This window comes from Poecilia latipinna, unplaced genomic scaffold (assembly GCF_001443285.1).
Source record: "Poecilia latipinna isolate Pla-1442-1.1 unplaced genomic scaffold, P_latipinna-1.0 Scaffold540, whole genome shotgun sequence".
NCBI classification, from domain to species: Eukaryota; Metazoa; Chordata; class Actinopteri; order Cyprinodontiformes; family Poeciliidae; genus Poecilia; species Poecilia latipinna.
This window is the reverse complement of record NW_015113156.1, coordinates 106,906-122,825: the sequence shown is the minus strand read 5'-3', so window position 1 is coordinate 122,825 and position 15,920 is coordinate 106,906. Positions and strand designations below refer to the sequence as shown.

Sequence of the window (15,920 nt, the reverse complement as noted above, 5' to 3'; positions counted from 1 at the left end):
TTTTTAATTTATTTTTTTCATAATTAGGCAGCGGAGTTAGCTTTACTTTACTGGAGATGATTTGCAGCTACAAAGAACTGGCTGCAGGCAGAAGCTTGAGGTTTTTAAATAACCACGCTTCCTATTTCTACTGAATTCTTTATTATACTCTGTCCCAGTCTGCCTCGCTACCCTCCCATTGACCTTTCTGATCAGCCAAACATCACTCTACCCCATTTTTACGTCTTTCTGGATGTCTAGTTCTACTTTAAATAGGGTTTTTTGCCACAAAAACACTGCATTTCTTAGGTAAAGTTTGCAAAAAGTATACAGCGTCTGCTGTAAATAGGATTAAAACAGGCGTGTATGAATAATTTAGCTCAGCAGTAATCACTTTGAAGACTGAGAACAGTTTATCATCAGACTGTTTGATGGGTGTTTTTTCACTCGTACTGGTGGTTCATATGATGCAGCAGCTGCTAAAATCTTGAGTCTTACGTTTTACTCTTTCTTGCTAAGTTTATGATTATGGTTTCATAATAACACCGGTCACTAATTTCACGCACTCTTTTGCGTTGCAGGTATGCGTGGAGACGCAGCGGTTTGAGAAGCTTATGGAGTACTTCAAGAATGAAGACAACAACATTGACTTCATGGTGAATTCAAATAAACTCATTATTATACAGATGCATAACATACAGATGAGTTGATGCAGCACTCTGTGACCAAACAACTTCCCTAGCAATAGCCTTTTGTGGTTTACCTTCCTTATGGGGGGATATGTCAGGGTCTTCCTGCTGGAGAACATCATGTCAGCAGAAATAAATTCTTGAAATATTTCACTATGGACAAATTTCACTTTTTGAAAGTAATTACTGGAAATAGATTTTCTTTTTTTTAAGAAAAGTAAAATAAATGTGAGATCCACAGGTTGAATCATTTAGTGGATGAGACGGGCCCACAAAAAGCAACAAGGAGAACAGATAGTGACTGAATTAAAGTAAAAAAAAAAGTGTTCACACCTACACCTATTTAAACATTTCGAACAGCACTGCAGATATCCTCTTGTTAGACTAAACATTGAATAAACAACATTTCTTTCCAATTTTGAGATAAACATTTAGCTGTCTCTGTATTTGTAAGAGTCCAGCCTGACTGATAAAGTGAAAACCAGTCGATATTGTGTCTGTCTGTCAGACGTCTGGCAAGTTTGTCTCCCTCCATCGCTTACAGAAACACTCCAGCTGATAGAACTTGTTGTGGCGTCAGATTCAACCCAGGATTAACTGACATAAATGATGACAGCAGAACAGGAAGCTGCACATAATTTCTATTTATTTAATTTTGATTGATTGATCTCTTACTGACATAATTATCGTACTATTTACTTGTTCCACTTCGGCATCATAGGGTGGAATATTTGCATCCAAACCATAAAACCCAAACTTGTTGGAGTTCATGGACTTTTTGCAATAAAAAGCAGCAAGAATCTGCAAGAGAAATGATTTGTCAATAGATCTGTAGACAGGATAATGTATCGTCTTATCCCGTGCAGTGTTATGGGAGAACAGAAAGTACTGTCTTTTTGGCAAAAGCGGGTTGTGCAAAGTGCAATCTTTTTTTTTTTTTCCCTTAGAGAGTCAGTATCTGTTATAAAGTGTGAATTTATTTTCAGAATCTTATACATTTTTAACAGACCACAACCAAATTTGTCCAAATATGAGAATGGTAGTAGCTTTCTTATTTACATCAATTAGATTATATTAGGCATTCTTGTCTTGAAAGTGAAATACCATGTGTGCTACTTTTACTCAGCATTGTTACACTGTCAGAATCTTCTGCTGGAAATCAGAATAATGAGCGTAAATCAAATTGTGTAGCATTATTTGTCTTCAATTTTAACTTATCTCTGCTAATAAAAAAAAATGCTGTTTAACTGACTCTTCTGCTCGTCTCTTCACGTTCTTCAGGTTGCATGTATGCAGTTCATCAACATTGTTGTGCACTCAGTGGAGGACATGAACTTTAGAGTTCACCTACAGTACGACTTCACCAAGCTGGGCTTGGACGACTACTTGGACGTGAGTTGAGATTTACACAGAACTCCTTCTGAGTATTCCCAGCTAAAAGTCCTCAGTTACTGCACCCCTGAGATGTCCAGCATAGAGAAGCCATCAATAAAGGCTTTTCAGTTTTTTGGGTTTTGCAAACCTGCATATGTGAGATTGCTGCAGTCCCTGGGAAAGAAAGTGGACTTTAATCACAATTTTTTTGTCTGTTTTACAGAAACTGAAGCACACAGAGAGCGATAAGCTCCAGGTTCAGATCCAGGCCTACCTGGATAACGTGTTTGACGTTGGAGCGCTGCTTGAGGATGCAGAGACCAAAAATGCTGCCCTGGAGCGAGTGGAGGAGCTGGAGGAGAACATGTCGCACGTGAGAACCCACAAGTGTTATTTTATTATATATATATAAAAAAAATCAACATTTATTTATTTATTTGTTTATTATACATGCCTCTTTTGTAAGTTGCACTGACATTTTTATATGCTCCTATGTGAACTTGTGCATCGTAATGTCGTTCAGCAGTGTCTTTGAGTTGATATTGAACGACACAGTGAATCTTGAGTTAATGCTCAGACATCTAGCACAAATTTGCTGCATGATTTGATTGGTCTATTGGAAAAGGTTAAATGCTCATTATAATGTTTTCCGTCATAGCAAACTGGTGTATCTGCAAAACATTAATCTCCTGAAAATTTCTAACTTATGAAGACATGAACATGATCAATGCGTTACATCGCTGCCCTCCATGACCTTGTTTGAGTTGGATATTGTCTCTGCAACATGTTCATCTGTGACCTTTGCCCCCTTTCACTCTCATAGATGACAGAGAAGCTGCAGGACATGGAGAATGAAGCCATGGCCAAGATTGTGGAGCTGGAAAAACAGCTGATGACGAGGAACAAGGAACTTGAAGCCATTAAAGTCAGTTCTTACTCCAGCATTTTTTTTTTTTTTACTTAAATCTTCAATACTTGTTGGAAGTATGGTGCATACACTGCTACATTTCCCTGCAAAAGGATTGATAGCCCCAGGTTACAACCACAATCTACTTGTATTTTAATAGGCCAACACAAAAAATGGAAAGAGCAGGATGCATGCATTTTACATTTTTTACAGATGAAAAAATAAGGTGTATTAGATTACAGCACACTGTAGCCAGTTTGACTTCCTAACATCGCTAGCTCTTCTTTTTCCCTTTCCGTCGCCATGCAGGAAGTCTATAAAGACTCCACCTCGCAGATTCACTCGCTGAGGCAGATGCTTAAGGAGAAGGATGAGGCTATCCAGCGCCAGAGTAAGCTGGAGAAGAAGATCCACGAGCTGGAAAAGCAGGGGACCATCCGGATCCAGAAAAAGGGAGATGGAGACATCTCAATCCTGCCTTCTTCGCTGCCCGGGATGGAGGGTCTGCCGGGTGCCATGGTGGGGGCAAACGGGACGGCTGCAGGAGTCGCAGGAGGCATGTCTGCTGTACCTGCTCCCCCTCCTCCACCTCCTCCGCTGCCAGTCAACGGGCAATGTAGGTTTATAAACAGATCAGTTGCGTGCCTCAAATATTGAAAACCCAAATGAGTAAAAAGTGGTTCAGAAAAGTCATTTTCGTCCTTAAAATGTTTGAGGAAAACAAATGGTTCATATTAATCTCTCGTTGTCTCTCCCAGTGCCAAATGGACCATCGATGGAAATTCCCACTGCAGCTGCCCCACCCCCACCGCCGCCACCCCCTCCACCGCCACCGCCGCCCCCCGGCCTCCCGTCAGAGACTTCTGCCCCTCTGCCTCCTCCACCTCCACCTATGGCGCCCCCGCTTCCCGGATGTGGGACGCCCACTGTGATCATGAATTCAGGATTGGCAGGTGAGGTTAATTTATCCTTTGGTTTTCATATCAATATAGCAAAAACATATTTCTCAACTAAATTAACAGGAATGTAAGATTCATGAGCTTTGTTGGACTTTTAAATGAAAGATTAAATGAAAACATGAAAACATTTGGTTCGATCTCCTAAGTTATCCCCTCTCTGAACTGTTAAGTCTTGAGTTAGATGTCTCATTTCTTTTAGGGTTTTTTTTTTTTTTTTTAATGGTGCGTCCCACGTTCACAGCTTCAGGTGTGTTCAGGTTAAATAAAGATAACACTTTGGATGAACTCGGTATGCAGATAAGCCTGTAAGATCTGTATGTACATGTACATGTGTACGAGTAAGCTGACTTTGTTGGCCTGTGAAAACTGAAACCTACGAATTGAAAACTCTTGCCTTAGCTTAATGACGCTCATGTAAACATTGCCACTGTTCCCGGCCGTTATGCTAACCTGTCTCTGAATTGTTTTCCTTCCCCGCCAACCAGAGGGACCCATCAAGCTTTTCTGTAGGTTCTTGCTGTCGAATTCAATGTCGTGTTTTCCCTCCACACCCCTTAACCATGTCATACACGTATTTCCCCCCCCCCCCGTGGTAGTTTCTCATTGGTTTTAAATGTGGTATCAGACAGGTAGAGACACCCCTGTTGAAATTACTTTTAGCTGTAATTTCAGCAAGAGGTGGTTGTACAAAGTACCGTCTCTGAAGTGTTGTGGACAAATGTATAGCTCACACAAGTTTTTATTTGAGAAGACAAAAAAACTGAAAAAAAAAAATGCTTAATTTCCCTTCCAGCTGCTCGATGAAATACAAATAGTTTGTGGTTGTAATAACATAACATATGGGCATCTTCACAAGATGCTTCACATCATGATGTAGGGCTCTAGAGTGCAACCACATTTCTCAGTGGTACAACTAAAAAAAAATAAATAGAAATTAAGGCCGCGCCAGTTCAACCAGTCGCAGATAAACTCAGTGGATGTAGCAGGATGAGCAGAGAAAATATAGACTAGTTGAGTTCTGAGCCGTCAGAAACTCATTACCAGTTCTGCAACTTGGAGCCATCAACCTCAAGGTTATGTCAAGTCTGAAGATGGCATAAGATTAAGACAAAAGTGTATAGATTTTGAAGACAGTGGCTTGACCAGTTTTCCTTGTTAAGATACATTAAAACTGATAATAATAAAAAAAAAATGCATTTTACTGGGAAAGGTTTAGGAAGGCCATGTCTGGTAAGTGGTCAGTAGTGATTGGCTCTTGTACAAAATATTTCCAACTGAAATGCTGATAGAGCACATAATGAAATGTTCGCTTTGAGATGTTCAGAAGGTGTTTAGAAATTTTTTATTTCATGCTTTCATGCATCTGTTTTTTGTTTTTGAGATGTTTTTAAATTAAAATTTCAGCTCACCAGCACACTTGACAGTTTTCTAAGAAGATGCCAATTTCACTTCAAGTAAAGAACTTTGTTTACTAGATTGTTAATTAATGATTTACAAGTTAATATTGCCCTAATGGGCAGTGATTAAGCACAAAATCACAAAGCGAACCTGTAAAACTGCTACGTTAAATGCAGCAGTAACTTTTGTGCTGATGCACCTGAGAAAAATGTTAGGTACTCCTGACTGTAAACAGTGAGTCCAGATGCCTGGAAGATCCGCTGTGAACCCTTTAAAAAAAAAAAGAAAATACCACATTCAAAACTTGTGAATGGTTTTGCTTCACTCTTGACTGTAGTACTTTGACCGTCTGACGTTTTGTATGAATGACGTGTCACAATCTTAAAAACAAGTTTGTTGCATGCCGATACTCATTGAGCTGCTGTGGCACGCAGATGGTTAAGTTGATGGGAATCGTGTGTAGCTGGAATGCTGTTTGCCTTTCCCATGATGGCCTTATCTCTCGCCGCGTCGCTGCTGACACCTTGTCGGCACGGCGATGCAGGACGCCGCCTCAACGTTCAGGTTCAATGGAGCAGCTCTTGTCGCTACAAATAGCTTTAATCTGCACAGCAAATAGTTTGACCCCAGGCCTGGCGAGTAATCCTGGACCATATGCACAATTTAGTGAACAGATATAGCCTTTGGCCATGTTCCTCTGCCAGGAGGCTCAGCTTGAATAAAGAGAAGAAGGAAACCATCCTGTTTTAATCGATGGACATCTGTGTTCTCTGCTAAAACATTTGAAGTGTTCAAAATGAATGTTTTCAGAAATCAGATGTTTCTTGTTACAGATCCCCCCCACCCCCCGTCTCCTGCATGTGCGTGGCTACTTTCTTATGGACCCTTACAGTCGATCAACACATATTTTTAATTTCCATTTGTGTCATTTAGCTGTTAAGATCAAGAAACCCATCAAGACAAAGTTCCGCATGCCTGTCTTCAACTGGGTCGCCCTGAAACCAAATCAGATCAACGGGACCGTCTTCAACGAGATCGACGACGAGAGGATACTCGAGGTAAAGGCCCGCACTCAGAACAGGGTCTCTGTTTCGACCTGCTTCCTATCCTAATAAAATAAATAAATAAATAAAACCTCTGGTGTCTTTTAGGACCTGAATGTTGATGAGTTTGAGGAGATGTTTAAGACTAAAGCTCAGGGCCCATCCATCGACCTCACCACGAACAAGCAGAAGGTCACTCACAAGGGACCCAACAAGGTGGCCCTGCTGGACTCCAACAGGGCAAAGAACCTGGCTATCACGCTGAGGAAAGTGGGCAAGACGACCGAGGAGATCTGCAAGGCCATTCAGCTGTAAGCCTCCGACATTTGCTTGTTTATTTTGCATCTATCTGATTTAGAAACAGTATCTGTGAAATAACAAAGCATATAAAAGGGTTCATGTGCAGTCTTGGAAAAATCCATTCTTCTTTCAAAAGAAGTATGGGAAAAAAAGGAAATGTTTGGAATTCCACAGTTAATCCGTCATTCAGTTCAAAATGACTTCAATATATTTCTAACGCAAGTGAAAAGTAGTTGTTCTTGTAGTAGGGTAAAGATATATTTGGTTAAAAAAAAAAGGCTACTTGGGTACAGAGTAACTTTTTCATCATAAAAAACATATTTTTGCCAATGCAGGTCATTTTAAGATTAAAATAAAAAAAGCAAAAAGAAATGACATCATTACAAGATGACAAATTCAAATCAGAGATGAAACGGAGAAAATATAAATAGTAAGTTACAAACTAAGAGTTGGAAATCAGATATAAAACAAAATGTCTAGATTAAAGTGAAGATGTGCTACATTTTACCAAAGTGAAGTCCCATTCTTTACCTCGTGCCTCTGTTGGACGTGGTCCTCATCTCCACCCCCCATCCCCCCCTGTATCTCTTTCAGATTCGACCTGCGGACTCTGCCAGTGGATTTTGTGGAGTGCCTGATGCGCTTCCAGCCCACCGAGAACGAGGTCAAAATCCTGCGGCAGTTCGAGAAGGAGCGCAAGCCTCTGGAGAGCCTGACCGACGAGGACCGCTTCATGATGCAGTTCAGCAAGATCGAGCGGCTCATGCAGAAGATGACCATCATGGCCTTCATCGGAAACTTCAGCGAAAGCGTGCAGATGCTCACGCCGGTGATTAAGAGAGTCTCCCACTCGATATTTGTCGTTTGCTGCCGAGTCGTGAAATTGATGCGTCAAACTTTGCTTGTCTGCAGCAACTTCATGCCGTCATTGCGGCGTCTGTGTCCATCAAGTCGTCTCAGAAGTTGAAGAAGATTTTAGAGGTAACTGGAGATATTTTGTATTAGCAGAGTGTGCTGTCCTGCACATGGAGGATTTAGTTTTGTGATCCCTGTTTACCTACGCTGCAGATTATTTTGGCACTTGGAAACTACATGAACAGCAGCAAAAGAGGAGCAGTGTATGGATTCAAGCTGCAGAGTTTAGATTTGGTAAGCTGCTTTTGAAGACTGTTAAAGTTACACGTCCTCACTTTTTCTTTTGTTAAAACATAATATTTCTATTTTTTCCCCTCCCCTCAGCTTCTTGATACGAAGTCAACGGACCGGAAAATGACCTTGCTGCACTACATCGCCAACGTGGTCAAAGAGAAATACCCACAAGTGTCTCTGTTCCACAACGAGTTGCACTATGTTGAAAAGGCAGCAGCAGGTGGGTGTAAATTTTTATCCGTTAACCAAACATTTCCATGTTTTGTGCGATCCTGTGGCGTAATGTTCCCCGTGTGCTCACAGTGTCGCTGGAGAATGTCCTGCTGGACGTTAAGGAGCTGCATAGAGGCATGGAGCTGACCAGGAGAGAGTACAGCATGCACGGTCACAACACCATGCTGAAAGACTTCATCACACACAACGAGAGCAAGCTGAAAAAGTTGCAGGATGATGCCAAAATTGCACAGGTAACGCTGAATAACGGAGAAAAACCTTTCTCTCAGTGACTGAATATTTAATCGCTGAAGCTGCATTTTGTTTCCCCATCTTCAAAAAAAAAAAAGGATGCCTTTGATGAGGCTGTGAAGTTCTTTGGAGAGAACTCTAAGACAACGCCGCCGTCTGTTTTCTTCCCGGTGTTTGTGCGATTTGTGAAAGCCTACAGGGTGAGTTGGTTGGAAACTTCAGTGGTTTTATCTAATAGTAAAACAAATTTGTGTGGTGAAGGAAAAGGGATACACGGTTTTCACCAATGAAATCAAAAAATGTGTGTATTTCTGTTCAACCCCTTTTATTCTGACAACTGAAAAAAAATCGACTCCAGAAGTCAAATAATTGGTAAACGGAGTCCAGCAGTGTGTTAATTAATGTCAGTACAAAAGCTAGCAGTTCTGTGAATACTGAGGTGTTTGTCGGTGGAAAAAAAAACATTTTAGTCAACAAAGAAGGTCATGAAGACAGAAAATATGGCAGACCTGTCAGAGATAAAGCTTTGTTGAAGTTTCAAGAAGAGCTATGTTTTGAATGAATACTTTTGCAAAACTTAAAACTCTTCAAAAAAAAAAATAATAAAGAAACATAAGGTTAATTTGAGCTGGAACTATTTTGCAAATAAAAATGTACAGCATCTGAGAAAAGGTCAATTGCGCCCCCTGGAGAGCTTAAAATGAACTTAATTTAGAAAATGCTGATTTCTGCTGATCATTAAAATACTGGATGAAACAGAAAGCTTTTAGAAATGCTGTGTTAATGATCTTCCCGCACTGATTAAATCTAAAATACCCAGAGTAAGATGTGAATTTGTAAATGTTTTTTTTTTTTTTTTAATCGGTGGCTTCTCAGCAAGCGGAGGAGGACAATGAGCAGAAGAAGCGGCAGGAGCAGCTCATGATGGAGAAACTTCTAGAACAGGAGGCTATGATGGAGGAAGACCAGAAGGTGAGTTAATCTTTCTCTGAACTCCTTTGCTTCCTCCCCCTTAGGATCACAATGACCAGAAGGGAAATCCAGGTCCACTTCCTCCATATTCCCGTCTGGAGGATTAGTCGAGCGCAGACCACCTGCTGGGCACGGTTGTATTTAGCTCCAAGAGGAGAATCCCTGCTGAGGAACATCAGTCAGGATTAGTGACTGTTCAATTAACTTGCATGATGAAGGGATGTGATGTGGGAGAAGAAGCTCGTTGGTGGTGCAACCTTGTTGTGTGCGTGTTCCCGCAGTCTCCCTCCCGTAAAAGCAAGCGGCAGCAGCAGGAGCTGATCCAGGAGCTCAGGAGGAAGCAGGTGAAGGACAGCCGGCATGTCTACGAGGGCAAAGACGGCGCCATCGAGGACATCATCACGGGTAACATCACCGGATCCAGGCTACAGTCTGCAGTCAATCACACATGCTTAATGCTCTGCATGAAGGGTCACCTCAGCTTGAAACAAAGGATTTCTAAGCCAACTAACACGATGATTTCAGCTCTTTTTGTGGCCAAATGAGGCAGCTGGTTCAGTGCTTCTCGACCGAAAGGTGCCTGATAATAATGACTTATCTTAACTTCTTCACTTTTGCTTTATAACACCATCTGTACTGTGCGTGTGCAGGATGAGGGTATGACCGTCTCTCTGGATGTCAGTCAAATCGAGACAATAATTTTAGTTTACTTTCATAACAAGGGGAGATTAAACTTCCTGTGGAGAAGTGTGAAGAACAATTATTTGCTGCTTTACATTGCTTCTGTATTATATCTCAAAGGGAACAAACAGCACTTTTGCATCTAATTTGGCTCCTATTAATGATTGATGTTTTTTTCTGATGACTAGAGATGCATCAGTCAGTCAGCCAGAGATTGGAGACGACCAATTCGTTTTGCTGTCACCATAACTTGAAGCATTTTTGTTGCCATTATAGAGTTTCAAGGATGCAGAGAGTGACAGTCCTCAACTGTGTACATTTGTTATGAGAAAATCATTTTTATTTGAGAAAAGGAAAAGAAAAGTGTACTGAATCCTGTGTTAGTTTTCAAGAGAAATTTTATGTATCTAAAACTGGCAGATCTGCGTTCCACAAAATACATCTGTCACAACATCTCAGATCTGTGCATCTAATAAGAATAAAATGGCAAGATGAACACAATGACATTATTTGACAACCAAAATGGATTCAGGCCAAGACGATCTTTGATGCAATTCCACTTCAATTGAAGACGGGAAGAAAAAAACAATGCAAGGATATGAACAAAGAACACATATTCTAAAAATGTTTTTATATATATCAATTTGTTTTTAAATTTAACGCATTTATATATAACCAGGCCCTTTTAACAAATTTGGCAATTTAAAGTACTATTGCAACATATGAGCTATTAGGCTTTTCCAAAAATAATTTACTTATCACAGTTTGTCGCTTAAGTTCTAAATGTAAACATGTTGACAAAAAAGAAAAAAAAATCATGGATAAAAATGAATATCCTGAAATGTTTTGGATTTTCCAACAGTTTAGTGTAACTATTGTTCTTCTCTAAAGAGGAATGGGTCGAGTGCAGTTCTATTTTCTGCATCCATACTAGAGCAGATTAGTTTTTATAGATTAACTAGTCTATATGCAAACATTTTTATGCAAAAAGTATCCAAATAATAATACAGCTAAAACACCTAATGCACCACACACAGGAACACATTCCACTTTTCAAAATAAAACTTTGTTGCTTCAGCTGTTTCAGTGGGAAATGTTTTCAGTTCCCATTGAAAACATTATGGGAATGTCCATTTCCATTTCCATGTTAAACTTTCACAATGTTCAGTTTCTTTTAGTGTATTCTTGTGCCCATTTAGTGATTTCACAGCAGAAGTGCAGAAGTTTTAAACGGCAATCCCAAATTTCAATGTATCTTGATTCAAGGGGTCAGACCTTGTGATCCTTTAATGTGATCCTGATCAATATGTCTCCAGGCTTTCTAACGGTTCTTTAAGGTTTTTCCTTGGACCACTGAGAGGTTTTGGATCTGGTTGTTGCCCAGGACATCATTCTGTCAAGGGATGACAGAAGATACTCCCAACTGGGCTAAAAAATGCAGCATTTGAATATGAAAAAAGCCACTTTTATGTACGTTTGTAAAATTAGCGTAGTACTTTTTTTTATTTTTACAAACATTGGTTCAGTTCCCTTCAGTTTATCTATTCAGTTCTAATTCATAACAAATATTGTCCCAAGGCACTCTAAAGTAAAGTAATTTACATACATCCCAATTTAATCTTATCAGACAGAGCAGTCAAGTTCAGTTCTTTATTAAAATTTTAAGTTTGCTATTTAAAGGAACCCACCAAATTGCATCAAGTCATTGATTTGCAGAATTCACTCCTGTTGCTATACAATATTGGACATTTGCATTGTTGACTATGCAGCAATCTCTCATAATGAGAATGCATGTAGCAACAGCATAAAGGAGGAAAAAAGAAAAAACTTCCCCTTAGCAGAAAGAAACCTCCAGCAGAACCAGAACTGGCTCAGTGCAAATGGAAATGGTTAGTCACTGAACTAAAATCAAGTTTAAAGACAGCCAAACTCTGAGAACTTTAAAATATTCATCAGGTCTGGAGAACTGTTAAACAAGACCACATTAAAAGATTACAACAAAATTTGCCTACTTTTGCACGAGACTGTGCAGTTTAAGATAATTAGCAAAATAAAAATGGGGGTTGTAGAGTTGGCTTCCAGACTCATTTCTCCAGGGTTCCTGTTGCTGTAGATGGGTTCTTGCTTTAGTGCTAGCCGTTGCTAAACCCAGTAGAGAAGACCTGCTTTTCTCATGCCGTGTTTGTCCTGATTTGTGTCCTGGCTATTCTCCCTGTTGTCTCAATGCAGTGCTGAAGACCGTGCCCTTTACCGCCCGCACAGCCAAGCGCGGGTCTCGGTTCTTCTGCGAGCCTGCTCTCAATGAGGAGTACCATTACTAAAGCTTGTAGATCTCTGTCTCTTCTTAAAGGTTGCTGGAACAAAACGTTTCTTCTTTATGTTCTTCCCCTCCTTGCATGCCTCTTCACTCCCACCGACCCCCTCTTAACCGTTTACACTCCCACACTGTGGACAATGTGGTTTCCCAGGGTCACACACACGCACACACACTCGCTGAAGTTTGAGTGTGTGTTGTGTAGATTTTCTTATCTAAGCATGACGGTGTGTTTTGGGAGCTGGTTCTTCTCGGCCCACCTGCATGAAGCGTGACGTCAGTATTTTTCATCATCATGTTACCCACCACAGCAAACCATAATGTCACAGAGAGATCAGCATCCCAAGGAGTGAACTTTTCCCCTCAGTTAGCGTCACTCAGGTCAGGCAGTGTGCTGCCATCTGGTGGCCATCCATCTAACATGGCTCGCATGTTGCGGCTCAGTTTGTCATATTCAGTACTACATACAGTATATGTACACCTCAGGTATGACTAATGCTATGATGTATACGTGCCTGTGGCATTATCACTTGCTCGTTTGTGTGTTCCAATGTTTTTAATGGTAAAATCATTGTGTGTGTTCATTTATCACATGTCATCATCACTGTTTACACGGTTTGTTGCATGCTGTTTGCTTTAACCTTGCTGCTTTCCCACAATGCACTCTTGCTCTTGTAGTTAGAATGCGCTTGCTCCTGACCGGTCACTCTTCAGTCAGGAAGTTTCTGTGCTCTTGCTGTGCCTTGCAAAAGTACTTTTAATTCATTTCATTCAAGTGTACTTTTTTACATTACAACCACAAACTTGAATGTACTCTGGAGGGATTTCATGGGATAGACTTGCACTAAGTAGAGTACAATTTTGAAGTGGAATAAAAATAACAGATTTAATTTAATTTTTCTTTATAAGTAAAGCCTGAAATGTGTGATGTGCATATATAGTCAGTCCTCTATACTCCAATAACCATAAAAAGACCCACTTCACCACTTTTTGCTGGTTTATTGCAAAAAATCCCAATATAATAAAGTTTGTGGTTGTAATGAGAAAATGTTGGATACATTTGGATGGAAAGACACACAACAGAGACCAGACGCTGTATATCCTGCATGCTGTCTCGGTAAAACCGTGTGCACTAACTCTCCTGGAACCATTTTCTGTGCTGTTAGTGAGTGCGTGCTTGGCTGCGTGCATGCTTTGGTTGGTTTGCGGTGATGGGTCTGCTGAATATAACAACTGGCCTGTTTGTTTTTATCCATTCTTTATTGTTTACAGTCGCTCCTAACTGGAAGTTTGAAATGGGCTTGTCTCCTTTTTCGCTGGTAGCCACTTTGCTAAAGCAGTTTGGGTCTAGTAACAGAAATGAAACGAGCTTCCATCAACCAGTTAACATGCCCCAGCACTGTCCTCTCTGAGCCTCTCCTCCTGCAGCCTCTCTGCTTTGTTCTAGCGGTTTGCAAAGCCAAAGTGAACATGTCGAGCTGACATGCACCAGTCAGCCCTCGTCTTCCTTTTATTTTTAACCTTCATTTTGTCTTTTCTTCATCCAGAACTAAAGAAGAATAATATTACTAAATTTCCAAATGTCTACTTGAGGGTAAGGAAGTCCTCCAGTAGCACCCCTGTAGTGGTGGATGTGTCCCGAACCTGGCAAGCATTTCTTTATTACCTCCCTTCCTGCTTCATATTATTTTTTTGTTTGTTTAGGTTCGTCTTTTCCATCTGTTTAGCCTGAATATAAGAAGTCTTGCTTTCTTTAGTAGTTTCTTCAATCTTTTTATTAAAAAATATATGCATCTTGGATTTACAAGATGTATGAAAAGTTTCTGGATTCATGCAGAGCTTTATTAAAAACCCATCTCAGCCAGACTTGTTTTATTCTGTGTGCTTAGATCTCATGCTGCTTTGAAAAGTTAGGCTACCAGCACTCCTGAACATGTGGGCTCATGACAGATCCAAACATTGACATGACACCCTGACTTAAAGCTCTCCTGTCCCGTCCCTTCCCCCGCTGATTCCGCCAGATTTGAGGAATCAGCCTTACAGGCGAGCGGACGCCGTGCGGAGGAGCGTCAGGAGGCGCTACGACGATCAGAACCTGCGGCCGGTGAACAATGGAGAAGTGGTCATGTGACGAGGGGAAACAGAGGATGTGCAGGAGAGGAACGTGGATGGACGGTGGGACGGAAAGTCCGATGCAGAACGAAGGATATCGGGTGTTTTGTAGCAAACAACGGGAGGACTATACATGTGCTAATGTCAAACAATGAAGGACTGAGACGTGTTTGGGACCGAATTTAGCGTAGAAATCAAGCCAAGTGCCTGAACTTTTTTGTTTTGTGATCTTTTTTTTATCTTCTGTGTGAATGTTTTAATTATCCCCACAAACTCCCCCCGGTACCCATAAGCAATACAACTTGAGTTGGCTTTAATGTTGATAAGATATAAAACTGGACATGCAGTGGCCTTAGGAGCCATGTGAAAGAGTTATCCTGGAAAAGCTACCTTAGAATGTACTGGAGGTTTTTTGCCCCTTTCCTCTGTTTCTTAACTTTTGACACATTCCGGTGCTCTCGTTCATTCCCCACAAACCTCTTTTTAATCATCTCATTCTTCTTTTAATAAATCGGGGTGAGCTGGCATGAGGAAAGTGAGCAAAATGTATTTAAGACTATATTTTTTACTAAAATATGTTTAAAAAAAAAAAAAGAAAAAATATGTTGGAAAAAAAATAGACCACTCTAATGTGAACTGTATTTATTGCAGACATCTACGTACTTTCTACAGCGCCTGGCAAAAGTATTTGTACTGCTTAAACTTTTTGTTTTTACTTGGAATTTATGTTCTAGATCAACACAAAGTGGTGTATAGTCGAAGGACACTGAAGCATGGCTTTAGAAAGAATTTGACGTAAAAATCTCAAAAGTGTGGCATGCATTTGCTCTCATGTGCCTCAGGCAAATTCTTTGTAGAGCTAACTTTAGCAGCAAGTCTTTTGAAGCATGTCTCAAGCAGTGCAACGTGTCAATTTTTAGACGGTCCCTGCTTAAGAAAAGCATCCCACACAATAATGCTGCCACTACCATGTGTCAGACTGGGGACAGAGTTCAGGGTTTTGGTTTTCCACCACAATTTTTATAGAATAAGATATACTTTATTGATCCCCAAGGGGAAATTGCTTATTTGTTGAAAGCTACTCCTACTCCAACTTAGGTAATAAATACAAAGTTTATATATATATAAAGTCACAAACTTTGTATTTATTACCTAAGTTGGAGTAGCTTTCAACAAATAAGCAATTTCCCCTTGGGGATCAATAAAGTATATCTTATATATATATATATATATATATATATATATATATATATATATATATATATATATACACACACACAAAATCTAAAAACTATGCATAGTTTTTTTTTTTATTTCACAATTGACCACTAATTTGTGTTGATCTATCGTTTAAAATCCAAATAACGTGTCAGAATTGGGATACAAACACTTTTGCAAGACACTGCATATTTGCTGGCATATTCAATGAAAAATAATCGGATTTTGTAGTTTTTAACTGAAAAGCGTTCCTACTTTAACTTCAATTTAAAATATTTGCTTTAGTTTTTAATCAACAGCCTTTTCTGTGGTTTTGGGAACACCTTAAGAGAACTAAACGAGCATATAAAGCAACATCAC

At 40.1% G+C, this 15,920-nt stretch overlaps 1 protein-coding gene across 12 annotated transcripts in view; it reads left to right on the top strand.

Annotated features, from left to right (window-relative positions):
- Nucleotides 1–15,445, top strand: part of fmnl2a (formin-like 2a) — a 56,245-nt gene extending 40,800 nt beyond the window's left edge. For 4 of the 12 annotated variants that reach the window (XM_015041156.1, XM_015041150.1, XM_015041149.1 and 1 more), the window contains 18 exons: nucleotides 561–635; nucleotides 1,950–2,060; nucleotides 2,266–2,415; nucleotides 2,866–2,967; nucleotides 3,259–3,565; nucleotides 3,708–3,902; nucleotides 4,394–4,414; nucleotides 6,240–6,364; nucleotides 6,458–6,660; nucleotides 7,244–7,478; nucleotides 7,562–7,630; nucleotides 7,718–7,798; nucleotides 7,889–8,018; nucleotides 8,102–8,265; nucleotides 8,362–8,463; nucleotides 9,140–9,235; nucleotides 9,517–9,640; nucleotides 14,252–15,445. In XM_015041156.1, the coding sequence (XP_014896642.1) occupies nucleotides 561–635; nucleotides 1,950–2,060; nucleotides 2,266–2,415; nucleotides 2,866–2,967; nucleotides 3,259–3,565; nucleotides 3,708–3,902; nucleotides 4,394–4,414; nucleotides 6,240–6,364; nucleotides 6,458–6,660; nucleotides 7,244–7,478; nucleotides 7,562–7,630; nucleotides 7,718–7,798; nucleotides 7,889–8,018; nucleotides 8,102–8,265; nucleotides 8,362–8,463; nucleotides 9,140–9,235; nucleotides 9,517–9,640; nucleotides 14,252–14,361 (2,400 nt within the window). In that variant the 3' untranslated portion in view covers nucleotides 14,362–15,445. Of the gene's footprint in view, nucleotides 1–560; nucleotides 636–1,949; nucleotides 2,061–2,265; nucleotides 2,416–2,865; nucleotides 2,968–3,258; nucleotides 3,566–3,707; nucleotides 3,903–4,393; nucleotides 4,415–6,239; nucleotides 6,365–6,457; nucleotides 6,661–7,243; nucleotides 7,479–7,561; nucleotides 7,631–7,717; nucleotides 7,799–7,888; nucleotides 8,019–8,101; nucleotides 8,266–8,361; nucleotides 8,464–9,139; nucleotides 9,236–9,516; nucleotides 9,641–12,145; nucleotides 12,267–13,777; nucleotides 13,878–14,251 lie in introns of all 12 variants that reach the window. The other 8 variants (XM_015041155.1, XM_015041161.1, XM_015041154.1 and 5 more) reach the window with 6 other exon arrangements.
- Nucleotides 15,446–15,920: the final 475 nt, after the last annotated feature.